Here is a 20,512-nt window from a genome sequence, read left to right as displayed (position 1 = left end):
GGGCCAAGTGCAAGTGCAATGGGCCAAGTGCAAGGGCAAAGTGCAAAGGCAAAGGGCCAAGTGCAAAGGGCCAAGTGCAAGTGCAAAGGGCCAAGTGTCAAATGAAAAGGGCCAAGTGCAAAGGCAAAGGGCCAAGAGCCAAGGGCCCTTTGCACTTGGTCCTTTGCACTTGGCCCTTTTCATTTGACCCTTGGCCCTTTGCACTTGGCCCTTTGCACTTGGCCCTTTGCACTTGGCACTTGGCCCTTTGCACTTAGCCCATGGCACTTACACTTGGCCCTTTCTTTTGATATTAGTAAATTTACACTACTGCTAGGTTTGCTACAGTAACTGTCATTTACTGCATTTAAATGTATACTTTTTTCCTTTGACACTTTAACATCGATTTTCTCAAAAACGGTAAGGTCTTTTTGAAAAATGTATTTTTCCTCTTGTACCCACATATCTCCTTAATATACCCTGCAAATTTGGTGATTCTGAATTTTCGCCTTTCGAGACGAAAATAGTATTTTTTTTCGCGAAAATTCGGCGAAAAGAATATTTGCATTTTCGCTCATCACTGGTTTGAAGGTGTTAAATGAGGGGGCAAGCCTGATGGCCAGCTGGAGAGAGGCTGGTGGAGTCTCTAGTCTCTAGGGAAGTCCTGTAGTAGCACATGGCAGTTCGAGATGCTTGGGGTCATGGGGTGGTTAGGACGAGGTCATTGGAGGAGCAGAGTTGGTGGCCAGGTATGTAACTGCTGACCAGGTCAGAGATGTAGATGAGGCAGGACTTGTGTATAGATTTGAAACTAACAACTCACAAATGTCACACCCCATTGACCATCTCCAGTCCCAAGCGACATGTACTGAGCGTTTGAACGGGGGCTTTAGGCTTAGACATAGGTTCAGTACAAGCTTTGTTTAGCCATTACAAAGAGCTTCCTTCCAGAACAACTGCTGTGATGGCTTACGGGAAAAGCTCAAGGCTACTTGCGCAGCATCTAGTAATGAGAACGGCGGATTTCTAAGAAGTGACACGTTTAAGGTAAGCAATTCATCCTGAAGGCTTCACGTTGTGTCCTCTCCTCCTCACACACCCATCAGATAAAAAGGGACAATGGCTCAGTCGAAAAGCAAATTAACGCCATGAATAATTCATAAGTGCCCGTTTCTTCAAAAGTAATCTTATAAATATTGACTGCTAACCTTGTAACCAACTGGGAGATCTTGACAATCTTGAGAACAACCACTGACTCTTTTGCTTAAACACTCGTTTAAATGGCAGCCTCTCTCATCAGATCCATCTCCGCAGTCATCTGCCGTGTCACAAAGGGCTCCCTCCGGAACGCACTTCCCATTTTTACACATGAAAGATGAGTTGCTACATGACTGTTCTGCAAAAAGAAGAAAAAAAAAACCCAAAAACAGAGAAGTCCATAAAAACATTTTGTGTATGCATTTAGGGTAAAGTGCCATCCTAATATTTCATCTTCTCTTACATGGTACCTACAACAGAAAATATTTGCAATAATTCAGGTTGGAGTAAGCTCCGAGATTTCTCCCAGTGCATCACTGCTGAAATATGCAAATTATCCTTTGCTGTCCCTGTGAGCTAGCCACACCTCCAGATCCGCTGGAATGCAATGATGTGTCAGCTTTTTAACCACTTGAGGACCACAGTGGTAAACCCCCCCTAAAGACCAGGCTATTTTTTACAAAATTGGCTACTGCAGCTTTAAGGCCAAGCTGCAGGGCTGCACAACACAGCACACAAGTGATCCCCCCCCCCCTTTCAAATGTTTCATTATTTTTGCCTATTTTCTTCTTTGTGTTTTTTTATAGTCTCCTCCCTCCCCCCAACCAGCCAATCATGACGATCGGCTGTCTATGAGAGCCGATCGCTCTCTTGTCCCCCAGTGGGACAGCCGTGTCACACTATGGTACGCCATCTAGCAGTCTCCTGAGCGGCGATCGCCGCTCAGAGACTGAAGGCAGGGCAGAGCTCTGCCCCCGAGCAAAAGATGCGCGCGCAGCCTGCAAACTGCAGCCCCAGGACTTGACGCCAACAGGCGTTAGGCGGTCCTGGGGCTGCCACGGCGGCTATACCCATGGGTGTGGATCGGTCATTAAGAAGTTAATATTACAGAGCCCCACAAATCCAACATGCATACAGACTGTTTACGATTGATTGAAGCAAATGTTTGTTTTCCATAGCATTTTAGTAAGAGGGCTTTTAGGACCACTGAAGCCCCTTACACACTCCAATGAGTTCTGCTTTACCGGGAGCTTCCTGGGTAGTCAGTAACTATGGTACCCACTACCTACAACAATCCTGATTTTTTTTTTTCTTTACTAATTTTGAATCAGATGCAGAAGTGCCCAATCCATGTAGCGGTGTACTGGTCCCGCCCTCTCCCTTATCAGCACTCCAGGACAGCCCCTTCATCCGTGTGATGCTACAACCAACCCCTGAATTGGTGCATAGGGTAGGATGTAAGTTTCTACCGCTTAGCATCCTCAATGTATGCCATCATTATGTGTGTGTATGTCTGCGTGTGTGACACCGGGGCGGCCCATCATCCCTTGCAGGATGCTCTAGTGAAGACCCGTGGCTGCTCACACTCCATTTAAATGCTGAAAATTCTTTAATGGTCAAGCGCTTAACATTACTGTCCACCAGTCCTATATTTCAGTGGCCCGCATAGGTAAATTAAATAGTGAAGGCCATCACAGCGATGATCATTTCTACTTAGTGATCCTCCAGTTAAATAAAACTAATTGTGCTCACCAAAAATCCAGGCTAACCGTATGACAGATTAGCAGAACTCCTTATCTTCACACCAATGTAGAATCTTCATACACTCAAAATAAAGGAAAAAAAAAAACATCTATGGTGTAGCATGTAATTTACTGCATTAAGCCACCTCCAGTGCTCCAAAACACTCCTCAACCCTTGTGTGAACCGACACCAGAGAGAAACTCAAGCTTTCAAGCCTCTTTCTTGAAAGGTTGAATTTCTCTCTGGTGCTGGTTCACACAAGGGTTGAGGAGTGTTTTGGAGAACTGGAGGTGGCTTAATGCAGTAAATTACATGCTACACCATAGGTGTTTTTTTCCCCCCGTTTATTTACAGTGTATGAAGATTCTACGTTGGTGTGAAGATAAGGAGTTCTGCTGGCTGGGCCAAAAGTGCATTTGTTAATCTGTCATACGGTTAGCCTGGATTTTTGGTGAGTGCAATCAGGGCCAGATCTGTACTCAAGGCCACTGTCACCAGCCGCCTCCCTTCAGTATAGATAGTTAAATGACCCCCTTCCCCAGTATAAGTAGCCAGATGACTCTTCTCCACCCTCCAGTTTAGATAGACTGATGACCCCCCCCCCCCCCCCCTTCCTTCCCTCTAGTACAGGTCCTTCTCAAAAAATGAACATATTGTGATAAAGTTCATTATTTTCTGTAATGTACTGATAAACATTAGACTTTCATATATTTTAGATTCATTACACACAACTGAAGTAGTTTAAGCCCTTTATTGTTTTAATATTGGTGATTTTGGCATACAGCTCATGAAAACCCAAAATTCCCATCTCAAAAAATTAGCATATCATGAAAAGGTTCTCTAAACGAGCTATTAACCTAATCATCTGAATTAACGAATTAACTCTAAACACATGCAAAAGATTCCTGAGGCTTTTAAAAACTCCCAGCCTGGTTCATTACTCAAAACCGCAATCATAGGTAAGACTGCCGACCTGACTGCTGTCCAGAAGGCCATCATTGACACCCTCAAGCAAGAGGGTAAGACACAGAAAGACATTTCTGAACGAATAGGCTGTTCCCAGAGTGCTGTATCAAGGCACCTCAGTGGGAAGTCTGTGGGAAGGAAAAAGTGTGGCAGAAAATGCTTCACAACGAGAAGAGGTGACCGGACCCTGAGGAAGATTGTAGAGAAGAACCGATTCCAGACCTTGGGGGACTTGCGGAAGCAGTGGACTGAGTCTGGAGTAGAAACATCCAGAGTCACCGTGTACAGGCGTGTGCAGGAAATGGGCTACAGGTGCCGCATTCCCCAGGTCAAGCCACTTTTGAATCAGAAACAGCGGCAGAAGCGCCTGACCTGGTCTACAGAGAAGCAGCACTGGACTGTTGCTCAGTGGTCCAAAGTACTTTTTTTTGGATGAAAGCAACTTTTGCATGTCATTCAGAAATCAAGGTGCCAGAGTCTGGAGGAAGACTGGGGAGAGGGAAATGCCAAAATGCCTGAAGTTCAGTGTCAAGTACCCACAGTCAGTGATAGTCTGGGGTGCCATGTCAGCTGCTGGTGTTGGTCCACTGTGTTTTATCAAGGGCAGGGTCAATGCAGCTAGCTATCAGGAGATTTTGGAGCACTTCATGCTTCCATCTGCTGAAAAGCTTTATGGAGATGAAGATTTCATTTTTCAGCACGACCTGGCACCTGCTCACAGTGCCAAAACCAGTGGTAAATGGTTTATTGACCATGATATTACTGTGCTCAATTGGCCTGCCAACTCTCCTGACCTGAACCCCATAGAGCATCTGTGGGATATTGTGAAGAGAAAGTTGAAAGACGCAAGACCCAACACTCTGGATGAGCTTAAGGCCGCTATCGAAGCATCCTGGGCCTCCATAACACCTGAGCAGTGCCACAGGCTGATTGCCTCCATGCCATGCCACATTGAAGCAGTCAATTCTGCAAAAGGATTCCCGACCAAGTATTGATTGCATAACTGAACATAATTATTTTTTGAGGTTGAATTTTTTGTTTTAAAAACACTTTTCTTTTATTGGTCAGATGAAATATGCTAATTTATTTAGATAGGAATTGTGGGTTTTCATGAGCTGTATGCCAAAATCATCAATATTAAAACAATAAAAGGCTTGAACTACTTCAGTTGTGTGTATTTGAATCTTAAATATATGAAAGTCTAATGTTTATCAGTACATTACAGAAAATAATGAACTTTATCACAATATGCTAATTTTTTGAGAAGATCCTGTATAGTCTAGTAAGTCTAGTATAGTCTGATGGCCTTGACTATTGAATTTATGTTTGCGTGACACTGAAATATAGGACTGGTGGACAGTAATGTTGAGCGCTTGACCATTAAAGAATTTTCTGTATTTAAAGGGACATATACCTACCTTAGGTTAAAGCGACCCATTAGGTTTAAGTTCTTGGCCAATACAGCAATCCGTAATATCCCTGAGTTCATTGCTACGGGGAAAGTGAAGGAAGTGACTACTCTTTGATATTTATTGCTCAGACTCCATGCCTTAGGAGAGCCCACACCAACCACCTGTGACCAGGTCAACAGGCCCTGCCTAGTACAGCAAGCCGTAACAGTACGGATGCGGAAAAATAGAAACACCTATAGATGTCTGCGGCAGTCTAAAAGTTAAATATATTCTATCTTTTGTTTTTGCCTGATGAAGCTGGTTAGTCCCGTGAAACGCATTGCACTTTTTGAGTATAATTTCCAATAAAGTGTGAATGAAAACCAACACTGTTTACTTTCCTCCCATAATTCACTGTTCTTAAACCTTTCATACCCATTGGTGCCTCAATTTTCCTTTGCTGATTACACATTTGCATAAAATCCACACACAGTTTGCATCAACTTAGAAATATTAGCATCTCAGAAGGTAATATTAATAAAGAATATTAATACAAATGAAATAGTTTCCTACCAGCATTAAGGCACTTTCTGTTGAGTGGAGCTTCATCTGACCCGTCTCGGCAGTCAGCATCGCCGTCACATTGCCACTGAGAGTTTAGCAGGCATCGGCCATCAGCACATATAAACTCATCAGAGAGACACTGGCGGTAATCTGAAACACAAAGCCACAATCATTTATTCTGAGCAGAGTTCACTGACAGAGACTAGCGAACTCCAGCTGAAAGTAAGCTATGGGTTCAGCCTCTCCGTCCATAAACAAGAAAAGGTAATATTTTCCACTGACTGGATCAATGTCACACTACCCTATACCTAGTAATTATAGCGGTATGTAACTCTAAAGTGCACCTTAACTGTATTAAAAAAAACTTACGTGGGGCTTCTACCAGCCCCCTCCAGCCGTCCTGTGCCCTCGCAGTGACAAAGCGTTCCTCCGTCACTTAGCAACCCTCTGTCACTTAGATGCGCAGCCCTGGTCCGCGCGCCTCCTAATCGCGCTCCTGTGGATGGGATCAATCTGCACATAGTGATGATCGTAATCAGCTTATTACGATTACACAAATTTTTACATAAATTTTCGCAATTTTTGCTTATACGTAACTACGATTTGTACATTTAATTGATTTTGTATAGTCATTCGTAATTTTGCATGCAATTTCGTGCCGACCTTGGCAGTGAATAGCAAAGGCCCCATACATGCTACCGACATCAGAATTGCTACATATGTTAAGAAGAATAATTCAAGTCAAAAAAATAATTTTCCAAATAGACCTTGTATTTTTTTGAGAAAAATGATTTAAAAAATGCAAAGAAAAAATGTTTTTTAAACTCGGAAAAATGGCAGTTAATAAAACATTTTATTTGCATATTTAAAATCAATTTTCTCAAAAACTATAATTTTTTTTTTACTTGTACGCACTATTCTCCTTAATATACGTAGCAATTTTGGTAGCAATAGCATGGATGGGGGCTTTGCTATTAACCACTAAAGTCGGCACAAAATTATGCAAAATTTAATGAAAAATACACAGAACATTATGCAAAATTATGAAATAGTACTATTACATGCAAAATGAATTACGAATTTCCCTGAAATTGCCCATTACAATTACAATGCGTAATTTGCAAATTTTGATGCAAAATTTTGCGTATGTGAAATTTCGGCCCACCACTGGCCACGCATGCACAATGGCCCGTTAACTCATGAGTCAGATAAGGGTCACTGCCGGGGACTGGAGGGACACTTAGTGACAGTGCAGGCACAGGACAGCTGCAGGGGGCTGGTAGAAGCCCCAGGTAAGTTAAACCTCTAAAATCTCGTGCATACTTCAGCAAAAGCTTCCTTATCCCCAGGTTGAACTCCCATGAGCACTTGCAGCATGGGACGCTGGAGGAGCTGAGGGCATGGATACATTCATTTACATGCAATTAGGTAAAAAATAAAAAAAACATTTGTGGGAGGGGAGGGGAAGAATGCCCAATAAACTATATGTAAGGGGCATAAAAATGAAGGCAGCAAAATTTTGTCTCGGATCCACTACAAGCAAGCATCAATATCTTACTGAGTTGGCCCCATGGTGTCTGGCTGCAGTCCCTACTGCCAGAAGTTGTTATTCTGGATATTAGCAAGTGTTCATAATAATGTGACCCAATTTAAGAATAAGGAAATTATGTTGTTTGTTTATCTCACCATACTACAAGTCACTTCAGGCTAACTTATAACATAATTCTAACTTCACTTATCTGTCAGGGTTTTCAGCAATGTTTACTGTGATGCTTCCATTAGGTCTTCATCCGGATCCCCCTAAACACTCCGAGGTTAATTAAAGAGCATGCCAAGCTTTGGTACACAAAATGCGAGTTGTCATTTCAATTTCCAACCCTCACTGTGCGCCAAGCTGCAAATTAACTTTATTCCTTGGGCACATTTTTATTTTGGGTGAACTTAGCATTACTTACCGCACTCTGGAAATTCATCAGAGCCGTCCCCACAGTCGTCGTCGCGGTCGCAAAGGAACTGTTTAGGGATGCATAGTTTGTTGCCGCACATAAAAGTGTTTTCATCACAGGTAGTAACGGGAGCTGAAAAATATATGAAGAGAATAAAAAATAGAGTGTAACTGCAAATCACCCTCCTCCTGGCCCGTCCATGGAAAGTCCGATACAGGCGGGACGCTTACAGGATGTGCACTGCAGAATCACCCCTGTTGGTAAACTCTGAAGCCATTACAAGATTTAGTTTAATATTTTGGACTATTTGCATCTAAATTGTCCACATATCATTACCTGAAAGCAATTCAGATCCCTTCAGTTCTAACACTTCCAGTAAGGCTCGAAATAATAGGCTTCCTTTTCTATGAACTATTTATTGTAGTCTTTTTATCACTGTCTGGGAAACTTCCATAGTTCATAGTTCAATTTCAAAAAAGTAATCTATGCTATCTTAACCAGCTGGGCTTTACAGACGAGCTCAGCTTGTCCAGTACTGCCGCGCTGGATTGCTCAGGCCCTGGCGGTTTGGCGCTCGCCGCCAATCCGCTGCGAATGAGCCCCCCCTGCAGACCCCTTGCGCAGCTTGGCCAATCACCGCCGGGCTGAGGTATGGGGTGGATTGGGACTTGTCATGACGTCAGTCTGATCGTTGTCATGGCGACGGGGAAGCCCATACAGGAAATCCCGTTCAGAACGGGATTTTCTGTTGTGTATGATCTCTGGCGGCAATCGGAGGGGTGGGTGGGATAGCGAAGGGATGGGGAAAGCATGTAGCTAGCGCTAGGCTAGCTACATGTTAAAAAAAAAATAGCAAAAGAAAACCTCCCGCGGCCATGCGTCGCATATAATCAGAACGCCAGGGAGGTTACAGTATACCAGAGCTGTGGAAAAAAAGAAGATTTGATACTCACCCGCAGCTTCCTCCAGCCCCATAAGCACGTGCGAGTCCTTCCCTGTCCTCCCACGGTCTGATGTTCAGCTGCGATCAGCCCTAATAACTGGCTCAGTCGCGTCAATCTGGGTCTACTGCACATGTGCGGGAGGTCCACACATGCACAGAAGACCCAGACTAGACCTGACTGAGCCTGTTACCGGGACTGATCACGGATGAACGGCAGACCCCGGGAGGACCGCATGGAACACAGACGTGTTTAGGCTGCCGGAGGAAGCTGCGGGTGAGTATCAAATCATCTTCTTTTCCACAGCTCTGGTTTACTTTGAAAAGGACAACTGACCTGCTTCTGTACTGATGTAGTTGGAATCTTGGAATCTAAGCCCTGCTGGTGACTGTGTGGCTCTGACAGGATGTGGATTCCAACTATGAACCGCAGCACACTCATGCCGTCCTCACTGTTCTCAACGAATTTCAGTCAGTGCACCTGCTCACTCTGCTGTCTTAGTGAGAGCAGAGCTTCCGCATCTCGGTCCTGACCCTGTGATAACTGTGAGCCAATCACAGTAATCACAGGGTACAATATGAAAAGTACGGCTCTGGTCCTTAAAGGGAACCTGAACTGGGTAAAGTTATTTAAAATAAACACATGATGTAGCTGCAAATAATTATTACATACTTACCTCACCGTCAGTTCCTCTCAGAAGCTCACCATTTTCTTCTTACAGTGATCCCTTCCAGTTCTGACAAGAATTTGTCAGAACTGAAATATGCCAGTTGCTGTCAGCTATATATCAACTGTTGTCAGTTACAACTGAATGTGCAAGTTAATGTCCATGTATCCCTATGGCTCAAGTGGGCGATATTACAGTTTAACAGTGTGCTGACCAGAAAGCTGTTATGGGGTAATGGCCATTTTCAATATGCACAAATAGGACACAGGAGAGGAGAAAGAGATTGAGGAGCAGACTACATGGGACTACATGTAAGTATGACCTGTGTATGGCTATTTTGACTTTTTATTTTCAGTTCAGGTTCTCTTTAAGGGGACCACGCCCTACCACACCCCTTGTCATGCATATCACAAAGAATTCAGAAGCAAAATATGTAGTTTTATCATTCAAACCACACTGGTCCATTCTATCATCAGTAGTTTTCCTTCATTTTAACGTTTGAGAAAAATGTATATATCTTCATAGATCTGTAGTACATCAGTCCTGAAAGAGGGACACATGAACAAGAAAGAGGGACTGTACCTCTGAAAGAGGGACAGTTGGGAGCTATGCAGGCAGATCATGTGTTAGGCATTAGGAAGGGGTCAGTGTTAGGCACTAGAACATTAAGTTAGTGTTCGGTACTAGGTAGAGTGGATAGTGTTAGGCATTAGGAGGGGGGTTAGTGTTAGGCATGCTATAGTAAAATATCCATAATGTTACATCACTGATATTTTAACAACCGATGCCCAATCGAACGGATGTTGCGGCTATATGTACTTGTTTTTGTATGCCATTTATTAATCTCCCAGAATACTCTGGGGCACAAGGCTACACAACTTAATAACCTAAGCTAAACATCACTGGGAGGGTGGGGTTGCATTTCAATATACAGCAATAAACAGATATAAAAAATGTTTCTAATGCTGAAGCTAAGCCATTTACCATACTGCTGGTATGTGAAGATGTCAATGTTATTCAATGGCGTTATATGCTCTTCGGAGCTGATGTAAAGCTAAGGGACTTGTTCTTGTTCTTTTTGTATATGTAAAAAATAATAATAAAACTGTTTGTAAAAGGAGTTGCAAAAGGGGACATAACATAGCATGCTGTCTTATTTACGGGGTTGTGGAATTCTTTAAAAGAAGACAGGTGAGGCCCCCAAAGCATCTCTGGATTCCCGTCACGGCAATATGTGTTATGTCCTTTACTGCTGCACTGTTTACAATATCAATTTTCCCATTTGGGTTCCTTTCAGCCAGGAAACAAAGACATATTTTGCTTTTTTCATGTAAAGAAACGCGCAGAAAAGAAACCTGCCGACTACGCCAGCCTGTAAAGGTTTCTCAAGGAATGCAGTTCAGTCTCAAGCGAAGTATTGGCTGAATTGAAATGAAATAAAGCTTCACCTTGTCAGTGGGGTAGAGACTCCTTTGACGGGTTGAGTCCGGGAGAATCTATTGCGCGTTTTTCAAAGACACAAATTTCCAGTCGCGTCAGCAGGAACTTTTCTTTCCTTTTTTTCCCCCTACCGTTACTCACTCAATGTTCCAAAAGTGTTTTATTTTAGTATTTATATTCTAAGCTGAGAATGAGAGGGGGCTCTCTTCTTTATTCCCAGAAGGCCTCTATAAGCTTTTAAATGATAAATGTTATTCCACTTCTTTGGTTAAGTTGATCTTGTCTGACAAAATTTTATCAGCTCAAAGTTCCATCTCGAGTATGCCTTCCTGGCCTCCCGCTGGCACGAAACACTGTGAAATGGATGGCAGGCAATGCCTGTGCCACTGGTACTAGGCGGGTTTTGATGCATGCTGGGAATAGCGGTCTTTAAACAAAGAATATGAGAGTGTAGTGAAGTGACAGTAGCTTCCATTATGCAGAAGGGGGTTCTGCTATTTTTTGTCTTATGGTGCTCCTGTGTGTGCAAACAGTGGGCAGCAAATATATCAGGACATTTGGTTTTAGTCCATTTATTATCTGATATATTAACTTACTGAAAGGAAAGTTAAGTCAAATGTCCCAAATCTTTTTTATGCACAAGGCAATTCTTCTGAGACTTTTCAGTATTTATCTTGAGTTGCATTGAAACGCAAAAGCAGAGCTGCCAAACAATTTTAAAACACAGAAAAATGGCAAACACGGATTCCGAAATGATCACAAACAGAATGTGATTGATGTCATTGAATGTGATTGATGTAATTCAATCAGATGTCATAGAAATACGTTTTATGTGCAGGGTTCACAATTTTGGAAAAACGCAATTCGAACACATTTTTTTTCTTTAAACCTGACTTATCATCCTCTATTAGCAGCAAACTCAGACCTTAAAGAGACACTGAAGCGAAAAAAAAATATATGATATAATGAATTGGTTGTGTACTATGAATAATTACTAGAAGATTAGCAGCAAAGATAATATTCATATATTTTTATTTTCAGGTATATAGTGTTCTTTCTAACATTGCATCATCCTATAATATGTGCAGATTACACAACACTCAGCATTCAAAATTAGTCTTTCAGAGCAGTCTGTGAAGTAATGACCTCTCCTCTAGCAGAGGAAAAGTAAATAGTCCAGGAACAGTTGAGATAATAAAAGTCAGATAACAGCCCTCTCCACGACTAAGTTAGTCGGAGAGCTTAATAGCTTTTTTGCATAGAGATAACAACTGGAGTTTCTCAACTCTTCCTGTACTGGAAACAATTAGACTGATGTATCTGATCTTAATGTTTTTTTTCTTAGCTGTACAACACATGCAAATCAGAATATCATCATTTTGTTTTCGCTTCAGTGTCTCTTTAATTATAAATCAGTATGACCAATGAGCTTCTAATATTTTCATGCTAGGTTCACAGTGGTCAGTTACGGCACTCAGGAGCTGTATGCAGCAACAAGCTGTATTGGAGCAAGCGATGACACTACATGTTTCGGGCGGAGCCCTTCATCACCTGATGAAGGGCTCCGCCCGAAACATGTAGTGTCATCGCTTGCTCCAATACAGCTTGTTGCTGCATACAGCTCCTGAGTGCCGTGTCTTTTTTGATGTTTGTCTATGGACGTGCAGGGGTGGTGTACCTGCTAGACGCTGAGCACCGGCTGGACGATTGTAATATCGTTTGTTCCCAGAGGAAGGAGGTTCTGTTTTGCCAGTGGTCAGTTACATAACGCACACATTATGATGAGTGTGAACTGCTATGGACACTGGACATAGGGCCACATCCTATTACTGAACTTAGGCGATGGGGGCATCGTCTAATCCTAATAAACTTACGACCCCCCCAGGCAGAAAAGAACTCGCTGGGCGAGTTCAGCTGCAGATGTAATCGCCCAACGAGTTCTTTACACGGTATCCAGTTACCCTTATCATGCCTCCGTGAAGCGATGCTTCCTGGCAGACATGAGCGTTAGCTTAGACCTGCAAAGAGCAGGTCTAAACCAGCTAACACACGTCGTCGGTGCAGCATCTGGGGGTCTCCTTAATAAGGAGACCCCCAGAGCTCTCTGTCGCGTCACCGCACACCTTAGTAGCCCCCCACATTGCTGCGCCGGGAACCCATGTTAACATACATACTGCCGCTGATCACCCAACGCCTCTTGCCGCAACTTCCGTTGCATAATTACAGTGTATCTGTTACTGTAATTACTGTCATAGGAGCCCGAGCAAAGCATCTTTGAATCTGCATCCGGGGCTCCCCATTGGTGCGCTATCTGAGCCATTTTATTAGTTCAGGCAGCGGACCAATGGGGAGCCTCAGCTGCAGATTCAAAGATGCTTTGCCCGGGCTCCTATGCGGACAGTACAGTGTTAGATACACTGTAATTATGCAACGGAATTTGCGGCGAGAGGCGTTGGGTGATCAGTGGACAGCTGGACGGCCAGTGGCAAGCGGCGGAATGGACACTGACACGGCAGAACTGCTGACTTTACTACTTGGACTTTAAAGAAAATCAGTGGTGGATAGTAGCACAGTAATAGTACTTCACCTAACAGAGTGACAGACAGCAGAGTAGAAGACAGTGCACACTAACTGTCTATCTGTCACACTGACTCACCACAGCAGCACTGAAGTAATCTGTAGTAAGCTAACAGTACTACTCTAACAACTAACTAGCAGTACTAACTACACAATAACACAGTAATCCTATTCCCTAACCTATACTGTAGCTAAGGCTAATAGCAGGTCAGCAGCACACACAGGACCTAACTAGCAGCTGCTGCAGCACAGAATCTGACTGTCACTGACTGATATAAAAAAATAACACAAGCTAGCTAACTAAAAACAATAAAATAATAGTGTAGTACAGGTGTTTAGGACACTCAAAATGCTAGGTTTATAACTGTAATACAGCACTTGCTTAGCCAACACCACTGGAGATGTCTCTCAGTGAGCAGTCACAAGCAAGGACGAGATTCTCATCATGGTGCCCGCCTTATATACAGGAGGGGCTAGCCAGGGTTCCCCTCTGTGATTGGTTGCTAGGGCTTCGGCTGGGAGCCCTCAGATTGGCTCAATAATGTCATGGACGTCATCTCCATGGTTACGCTATCCGGATTCGGGTACCCGAACTAAGCATCCGACCGGATTCCAGAATCCTAATAGGTATCCGAGTTAGCTCGGATAGTGCATTCCGGATTTATCAAGCTATCTGGAATCCAGATCCGAGGTCGGATACTGAAAAAACATTCGGATATCCGGGTAATTCGGGTATCCGGAATCTGGATGAGCACCACTAGTATTGTTTAAAATCAAAATTATTTAAAATGAATTACTTGTTTCCCCATTTCGTATTAAGATTATGATGCGTAATTGGGAATTACGATGCGCATTTACACATAAGCGTAATTTCTGCTCATCATCACTAACTTGCAACTGCAAACCAAACCAGTACGAGGATCAATTTCAAATGTTTATGTGTTGTATACAGTACATTTTCCTGATCAAGAAATACAAAACTTTTTCAATTCTAATTTTTTGTAGTAAATTACCAAATATTTTCTCTAGGGTTGCGTATGCGTACCGCAAACATGGAATTGAAAACTCTGAAGATGAAACTAGTTAAACTTTGAATCACTACAGTGTGATCTTTGCACTGTAGCAGGAGCATAAGCACTATTTTTTCTGTACCACCCTACCCCCGTCTGTTTAGTATTGTATAGTCTTGAAGGCTTCTATATGCATTGGAAATAAGGTATAAAAATTTTAATGGCGTCATCAGCTTTGGGCTTTTATTGCATCCTTTAGTGTGCATCTCTCTTTCTCTTCAGCACCCACACACACTTTTATCTTGTCCCTCCGCATTGATATGTAAATAAAAAGTATGCTGAATCTCTTTTATTCAGCTTACTGTACAGGTTGCACTTACGTCCCTGTACATTCCTTCTGACAAACAGAGACTAACAAAGCTGTATTCAGGGCTGCATCAAAAGCGCTGATATATTTCATTTTTTTTTCAATAAAAGTGCAATGATCGGGATTTGCTTTGGGGCTTGAGAGGTCAGTCATTGTGCACTCTTGTATCGAGAAGTTCTGAAGCTTCGCAAACACTCATTAAACAAAATGCAAAATGCATTGTAAAAAATGAGTAGTGTTTGTAAGTGTAACCCTGAAATAGGATCAATAGCAAAGATCTTTTATTTTGAATCCAAGGTTATAGGACATAAGTACAGGTTTTGTAAACACCGTGCTCTAAGCGGTCAGAGCATGTTTTATATTCACGGTTATGTTTTTGAACCTTTATCTGCAGGGCCGGTTCTCCCATGAAGCAAGGTGAAACATTTGCATCAGGCGCAGAGATTACAGAGACAGCATTTTTGTACTGTGTTTACACTGACAGCATGCAGTCAGAGTAAGAGTTGAAGTAATGCTGGGATTACACAATACGTTTTTTTGTAACAATCGTTCCGATAGATGCCTTCGATGGTAAAATTCCGACATGTCAGATGCTCCGCTCGATTTTTTATAGAAGTCAATGGAAAAAAGATAAGAAAAACGAGTGGAAGATAAGTGAATCGAGCAGAAAATCGAATAGCTAATAGATCACGCGCCGAATCGAACACAAAAAACGTATCGTGTAATCCCAGCATTAGACTCACAGACACCCAGGCACCAAAAAGTCTAGAACCAGCCCTGTTTATCTGGGTATTGTAATGCAAACATGTGGAGGTGAGACTCGGACTTTGTAGATTACAGAGGTATGTGTACAGGTGACCACTAATGGTACAATCTCCTGAATGAACGACCATACAACTGATTGGGTACTGTTAATAGTGCCAATCAAGGATGAACAAGGATTCTACAAGGATGAAAAAGGATTGTTCCATCAATTCAGATTGTGGAAGCATTATTTTAGTCTCATTGGATTGCTTATCATTTTATGTTAAATTGGTGGACCCATAATTGGTTGATGGGCCAATCATTTTCAATTCAACTCAATTAATAGATCAGACAGTCGTTCAGGAAATTGGATTGCTAATTGGCACCTTAAAGAGAATCTGAAACTAAAAAACAATCCCCTGGGGGGTACTCACATCGGTAGGGGGGAGTTTCTGGATCCGATAGAGGCTTCTCCCATCCTCCTGTGTCCCACGGCAGTCTTGCTGTGCCCCTCTGAACGGCCCCTCTCTGTCAGTCTGCTCTACTGCACAGGTGCAAATCTCCTGTGTCTGCGCAGTAGAGCGGACCCGACAGAGATCGGCTATTCCCGCCTAGTTCCGAGCAGAGTGCTGCAACAGCGCCCCAGCTGGAGCTAGGAAAGCTAAATATTGCACAGCCTTACAAATTGTGGCTGTGTTCCATGGGCTGCAGCGAGAATGCCGTGGGACACATGAGGACCCCTACTGAGGTGAGTACCTCCCAAGGGAACTTTTTTCATTACAGAGTCTCTTTAAGAACTCATGCCTGATAACAGGAAATAACAGACACTAGAGCTCTTATTCTTGTATGCAGAACTAGATTTCCGCACGTACCTAGAGGGATCATGGGTTCGCAAACCCACACTCATCATCCTGGGATCCATGCCAACATCACTGCCCCTGGAGCATGGAGTGCTGGATGAGAAGGCAGGCTGGGATTGCCCTTCTAGCTTTATATGCTTCTTCGGCTCTTACCAGCCCAGATCTGGATTGGCACCCCCACTCTCCTTCTGGACACTGTTGGTGGGAATCAGACCCTTTTCCATGATTTGGACACCGGCTTTGGGGGAGAGGGGGAGGCTAGTGCTATCCCCTCACAAAGAGCCCCCCTATACCATGGACCTTGCAGGTTGGAATAGCTCAAGCTGCAGAGCCCTGCACGGTCCAGGCTCCGCATTATTCTGGCTATACCAGCCTGAATAGGTGATGAGGGGTTATAGAGGCTTGGGAGGGGGAACCCCACACTGTCCATTTTTAAAAATGTATAAAATGTCCATGCAGAGCTCTGAACTAGTAAAGATTAAAGTGTACGGCAGCAAATATAATTTTTCCGAGCTTAACCACTTACCTACCCTAGTCATTTTCACAGTTCAGCTCTGCTCTGATTACTTTGGCTATAACTTTATTAATAATTATCACAACTAAACGATCTATATATTGTTTTTTTCAGGACAGATTATGCTTTTTGGGGTTGATATTTGTTTATAGTAATTACCTTATTTTCTATGCATTTTAAAGGGAAAATAAGGAAAAAAGTGAAAAAATACACAATTTATCCACTTTTATACATTAGAGCGTTAAGGTAAACAGTTCTATTGTACATTAATCCCACACATTTCATTTGTTTATCTCTCCTGTTTATTTAAACAGTTCATTTGTTTTGCTAATGTATTAGATGTAACATTTAGGTAATGTATATAATCTGTTACTGTCTGCTCCTAGAATGTGTATTTTACACATGTTTACTAATTAACTCTGCCATTGAATTCCCTGGGAGGAGGAGAAGGGTTTGAAGTCATTCTTTTAGAACTCTGTAGTGATGCTATCAGGTCAGAGATAAATAAACAGTGTTATCTAACCTTCTGTAGGTAGGAAGTGCAGAGACTTATTTTCTCGTCATCTGGACAGGAACTGGTTAAAAACATTTTTTCCTTGAATTTTTAAAATCTATTTTCTCAAAACTACAAGGTCTTTTTGAAAAGTCAACGTTGACACCATTGACTTCAATGCAATTTTGCAAAATTCCTAGAGTTGAATCAAGTGCATTTTTGGGAGGACCAGAGCTAAATTCGAACATCCATATGCACATCTGGCTCTGCTTGTAAAGATAGCTGCACTGATGCAGCAAGTACAGCTCTCCAAAGGTGATTTCTTTTTTTTTTCTCCCTCAATTTGAAGCGTTCATTTCCAAAAGTAATACTTCTAATTAACACTAATGAACATGATTGCTTTTGCTTTCAGGATTTGCCTTGTTCAATTTTGGGTTTAGTCAGGCTTGAAACATGGTTTATTTGACACTGGCTAACGGAGGTGTTTATGCGCTGATGCAAACAAGCTCGGCACCTACACAGGACTAGGAAAAACATCTGTGCCGGAAATTAGGCATCGAGGAGGACCTGGAACACCTCCATACATCGTCAGGTAACTGTGTTCTGAGCGTTTCCCTTGTTTAATCTGTCTCGCCTACGCACGGAACAGTGGTCCATGAAGATCCGCTGCCGATAGGTCTGGCTCCTCCTAAGAAAAGCCCCTGTTAATCCATCCACCTTTCCATCCTATATCATCATTTGCTCGCCGCATCTGCTGCTAGAATTAGGCGTCTTTCTATCTCGTCACTGCAGTAGAGCAGTTTAACAAACCGGGCCATGATTGCCAAGCCGGTGAGGGAGTATAAGTGTATAGCGAGCTGCTCATGCAGGGACATTCAGCCTGAGATTAATCTGCAGACAGCCACACGCGTTTCACATCTCAAGTCAAGTGTGTTTCATTTCATTATGGCAACAGTGTGCAGGCGTGAAGGTGCTTTTGGATTACACATTGCCCTGAACAAAGCATCATTTCACAGACTGTCACTCAAACATGCCTGAGAGTGGGGACACAGGAAGGCTGTACGAAGACTGTGTAAAACCGGATGGGCTGACAGGCAGAGGGAAAGGCAAGCCTGCCGGGCGCCTGTTAGAGAAGAAATCCACGGGTGTGATGTGTAAAAGTTTTAACCTTAGTTACATTAGTTGTTGCAACAGATCTGTGAATGTTGCTGTTTTTTGTTTACTAATATGCTTTGAAACATTGTTTTTTTTTATTTTTTGTTTGTCTTGCACTCAACTTGCACTAAACTTTAAATGTCCTTACACACCTTGCCTTGTAAAGACAGTAATGAAAACAGGTCAGGTGATTTATTCCAGTAAGCGAGTCAGACATATTGAAGCTGGTGTTTTTCGGCGCACAGTGCTCAGCCTCGAGCACCGGAACTAGGCTCCGCTATAGAAATAGTGCTATAGTGTGCTATAGCAGGTGCCCTGCACCAGGGGAATTCAGGGATCCTACGATCACCGGATCCCAAATTACTTCTCCCTCCAAGTTGCTACAACTCAGAGGAGGAATACAGTAGTATTTAACCCCGCTGGAAATTTGAGCGGCAGAAGGATGAGCTGCTGTTCGGCTCACAATGCGCCCAGCTCACCGGCGACGTACCAATATGTATGCGGCCATATGTCTATAGGGAGTGTGTCAAAGCTGTGTGGATTATACATTTCACAGGAAAAACACCTTCAACTGGGACCTGGAAAAAAAAAGTTCAGATCAAGGAAATACAATCAGGGACATTTAATGGCATTTTGGTGCCCTAGTTGAAAAAAACAAAAAACAAACAGCAAAAAAAAAATGTTCTAGTCATAAACAGCACCGTGAGTTCTGTTTTACATCACTTTGGCACATTATTGACCTGATGAAGTGAGCATTTGACTCACAAAACGCATTGCCTGATTTGTGCAATAAACTAGTTTTGTCCCTACATTAAGTCTAGACATCTATTATTGAGGTAAGACACCTATTTTATTTCCATTATTGTGATAACCATTTATCATACATCATCCTGGGTGCCTCTCATCCAGTTTCTCTACAAGTCCATTACCCTCCCTTGAAGGGACGGGTCTTTGGCCCCAATCTACTTTTTATTAGAGAGAGCATTTGCCAAGAGAAGGATATCTTCTAAAACCCGAGTATGGGACAGATGCTCCCCACATGTGCAGAAGGTGGTTGCAGTCTTGCAACTCTGGTTTGTGAGTACATCAACTTATTTTTCTCAAATTTACTTCTAGTGTCAAACATACTACACCATATTGGGTTCCTATCCTTCCTTTGTCTTTTTCTTGGTCCACCAATCAACCTCTTACATAGTCACAGACAGGAAGAGGAAGATATATGCAGAGATCAAAGATTAGACTTGACTACAGTGCAGGTCTGCCGAGACTAAGCATGCAAGGATCAATGATCAGACCTGATTAGAGATCAAAGATATGCAAGTAAAATGATTTTACAATTGGCAGCAGCAGGGTTTTCATTAAAGCGGAATATAACCCTGCATTTCAACTTTGCTCTAAAACATTATTTACAGTATATTATATGCAACCAGCATTTTTTTTTACTAGACCAGCATTGGAAGGGTTAAACACAGTGCTTTAAAGTTCCGTGGAGATTTCTGCAGACTCATCCGAAGCTGACATAGATACATTTTGTTTACATAAATGTATCTAAGTGTTGAATGTGACTCATCTCTCTGACTGAGAAGGAGTTGGAGGACAGCTAAAGAGTGTGTAACATTTCTCAATAGATACATATAACTAAATAGAATGTAACAATCTGAACTTCTGCATATCTCTCCACGGAACTTTAAACCTCTGTGTTTAACCCTTCCAATGCTGGTCTAGTAAAAAAAAATGCTTTTTGCATATAATATGCTGTAAATAATGTTTTAGAGCAAAGTTGAAATGCAGGGTTATATTCCGCTTTAAGAAGCACAGGAAGGGGTAGAGGTGAGTTGTGGACCACACTACAAAGAGTTTAGTATTTTGTAGCAAGATGACCAGCAAAAACCAACTGCTGCACAAATAATTTTCCATTTTCAAAACGAAAACCTTACAAATACATTTGTACATACTAAAATATCAAAAACATTGCTAAACAAACCTCTGTTAAAAAGGTCTCTGAACTAGGACTTTGTCAGTTCTTAAACCATCTTTGTGAGTGGTCTTACTTTAACATTTGTTTTATAGGCACATAATAGCTTCATAGCAATTCATCTTTAAAAAAAAAAAAAAAA

At 42.4% G+C, this 20,512-nt stretch overlaps 1 protein-coding gene across 6 annotated transcripts in view; it reads right to left on the bottom strand.

The window, feature by feature from the left end:
* Positions 1-20,512, bottom strand: part of LRP1B (LDL receptor related protein 1B) — a 2,031,260-nt gene that overhangs the window by 308,901 nt on the left and 1,701,847 nt on the right. For all 6 annotated transcript variants that reach the window (XM_068245873.1, XM_068245875.1, XM_068245874.1 and 3 more), the window contains 3 exons: positions 7,637-7,759; positions 5,691-5,831; positions 1,188-1,375 (listed from right to left, as the gene is read on the bottom strand). In XM_068245873.1, coding sequence (XP_068101974.1) covers positions 1,188-1,375; positions 5,691-5,831; positions 7,637-7,759 — 452 coding nt within the window. The remainder of the gene's footprint in view (positions 1-1,187; positions 1,376-5,690; positions 5,832-7,636; positions 7,760-20,512) is intronic.

This window comes from Hyperolius riggenbachi, chromosome 7 (assembly GCF_040937935.1).
Source record: "Hyperolius riggenbachi isolate aHypRig1 chromosome 7, aHypRig1.pri, whole genome shotgun sequence".
Taxonomy (NCBI): Eukaryota; Metazoa; Chordata; class Amphibia; order Anura; family Hyperoliidae; genus Hyperolius; species Hyperolius riggenbachi.
The sequence above is the reverse complement of the archived record's forward strand: the minus strand, read 5'-3'. Positions and strand labels throughout refer to the sequence as shown.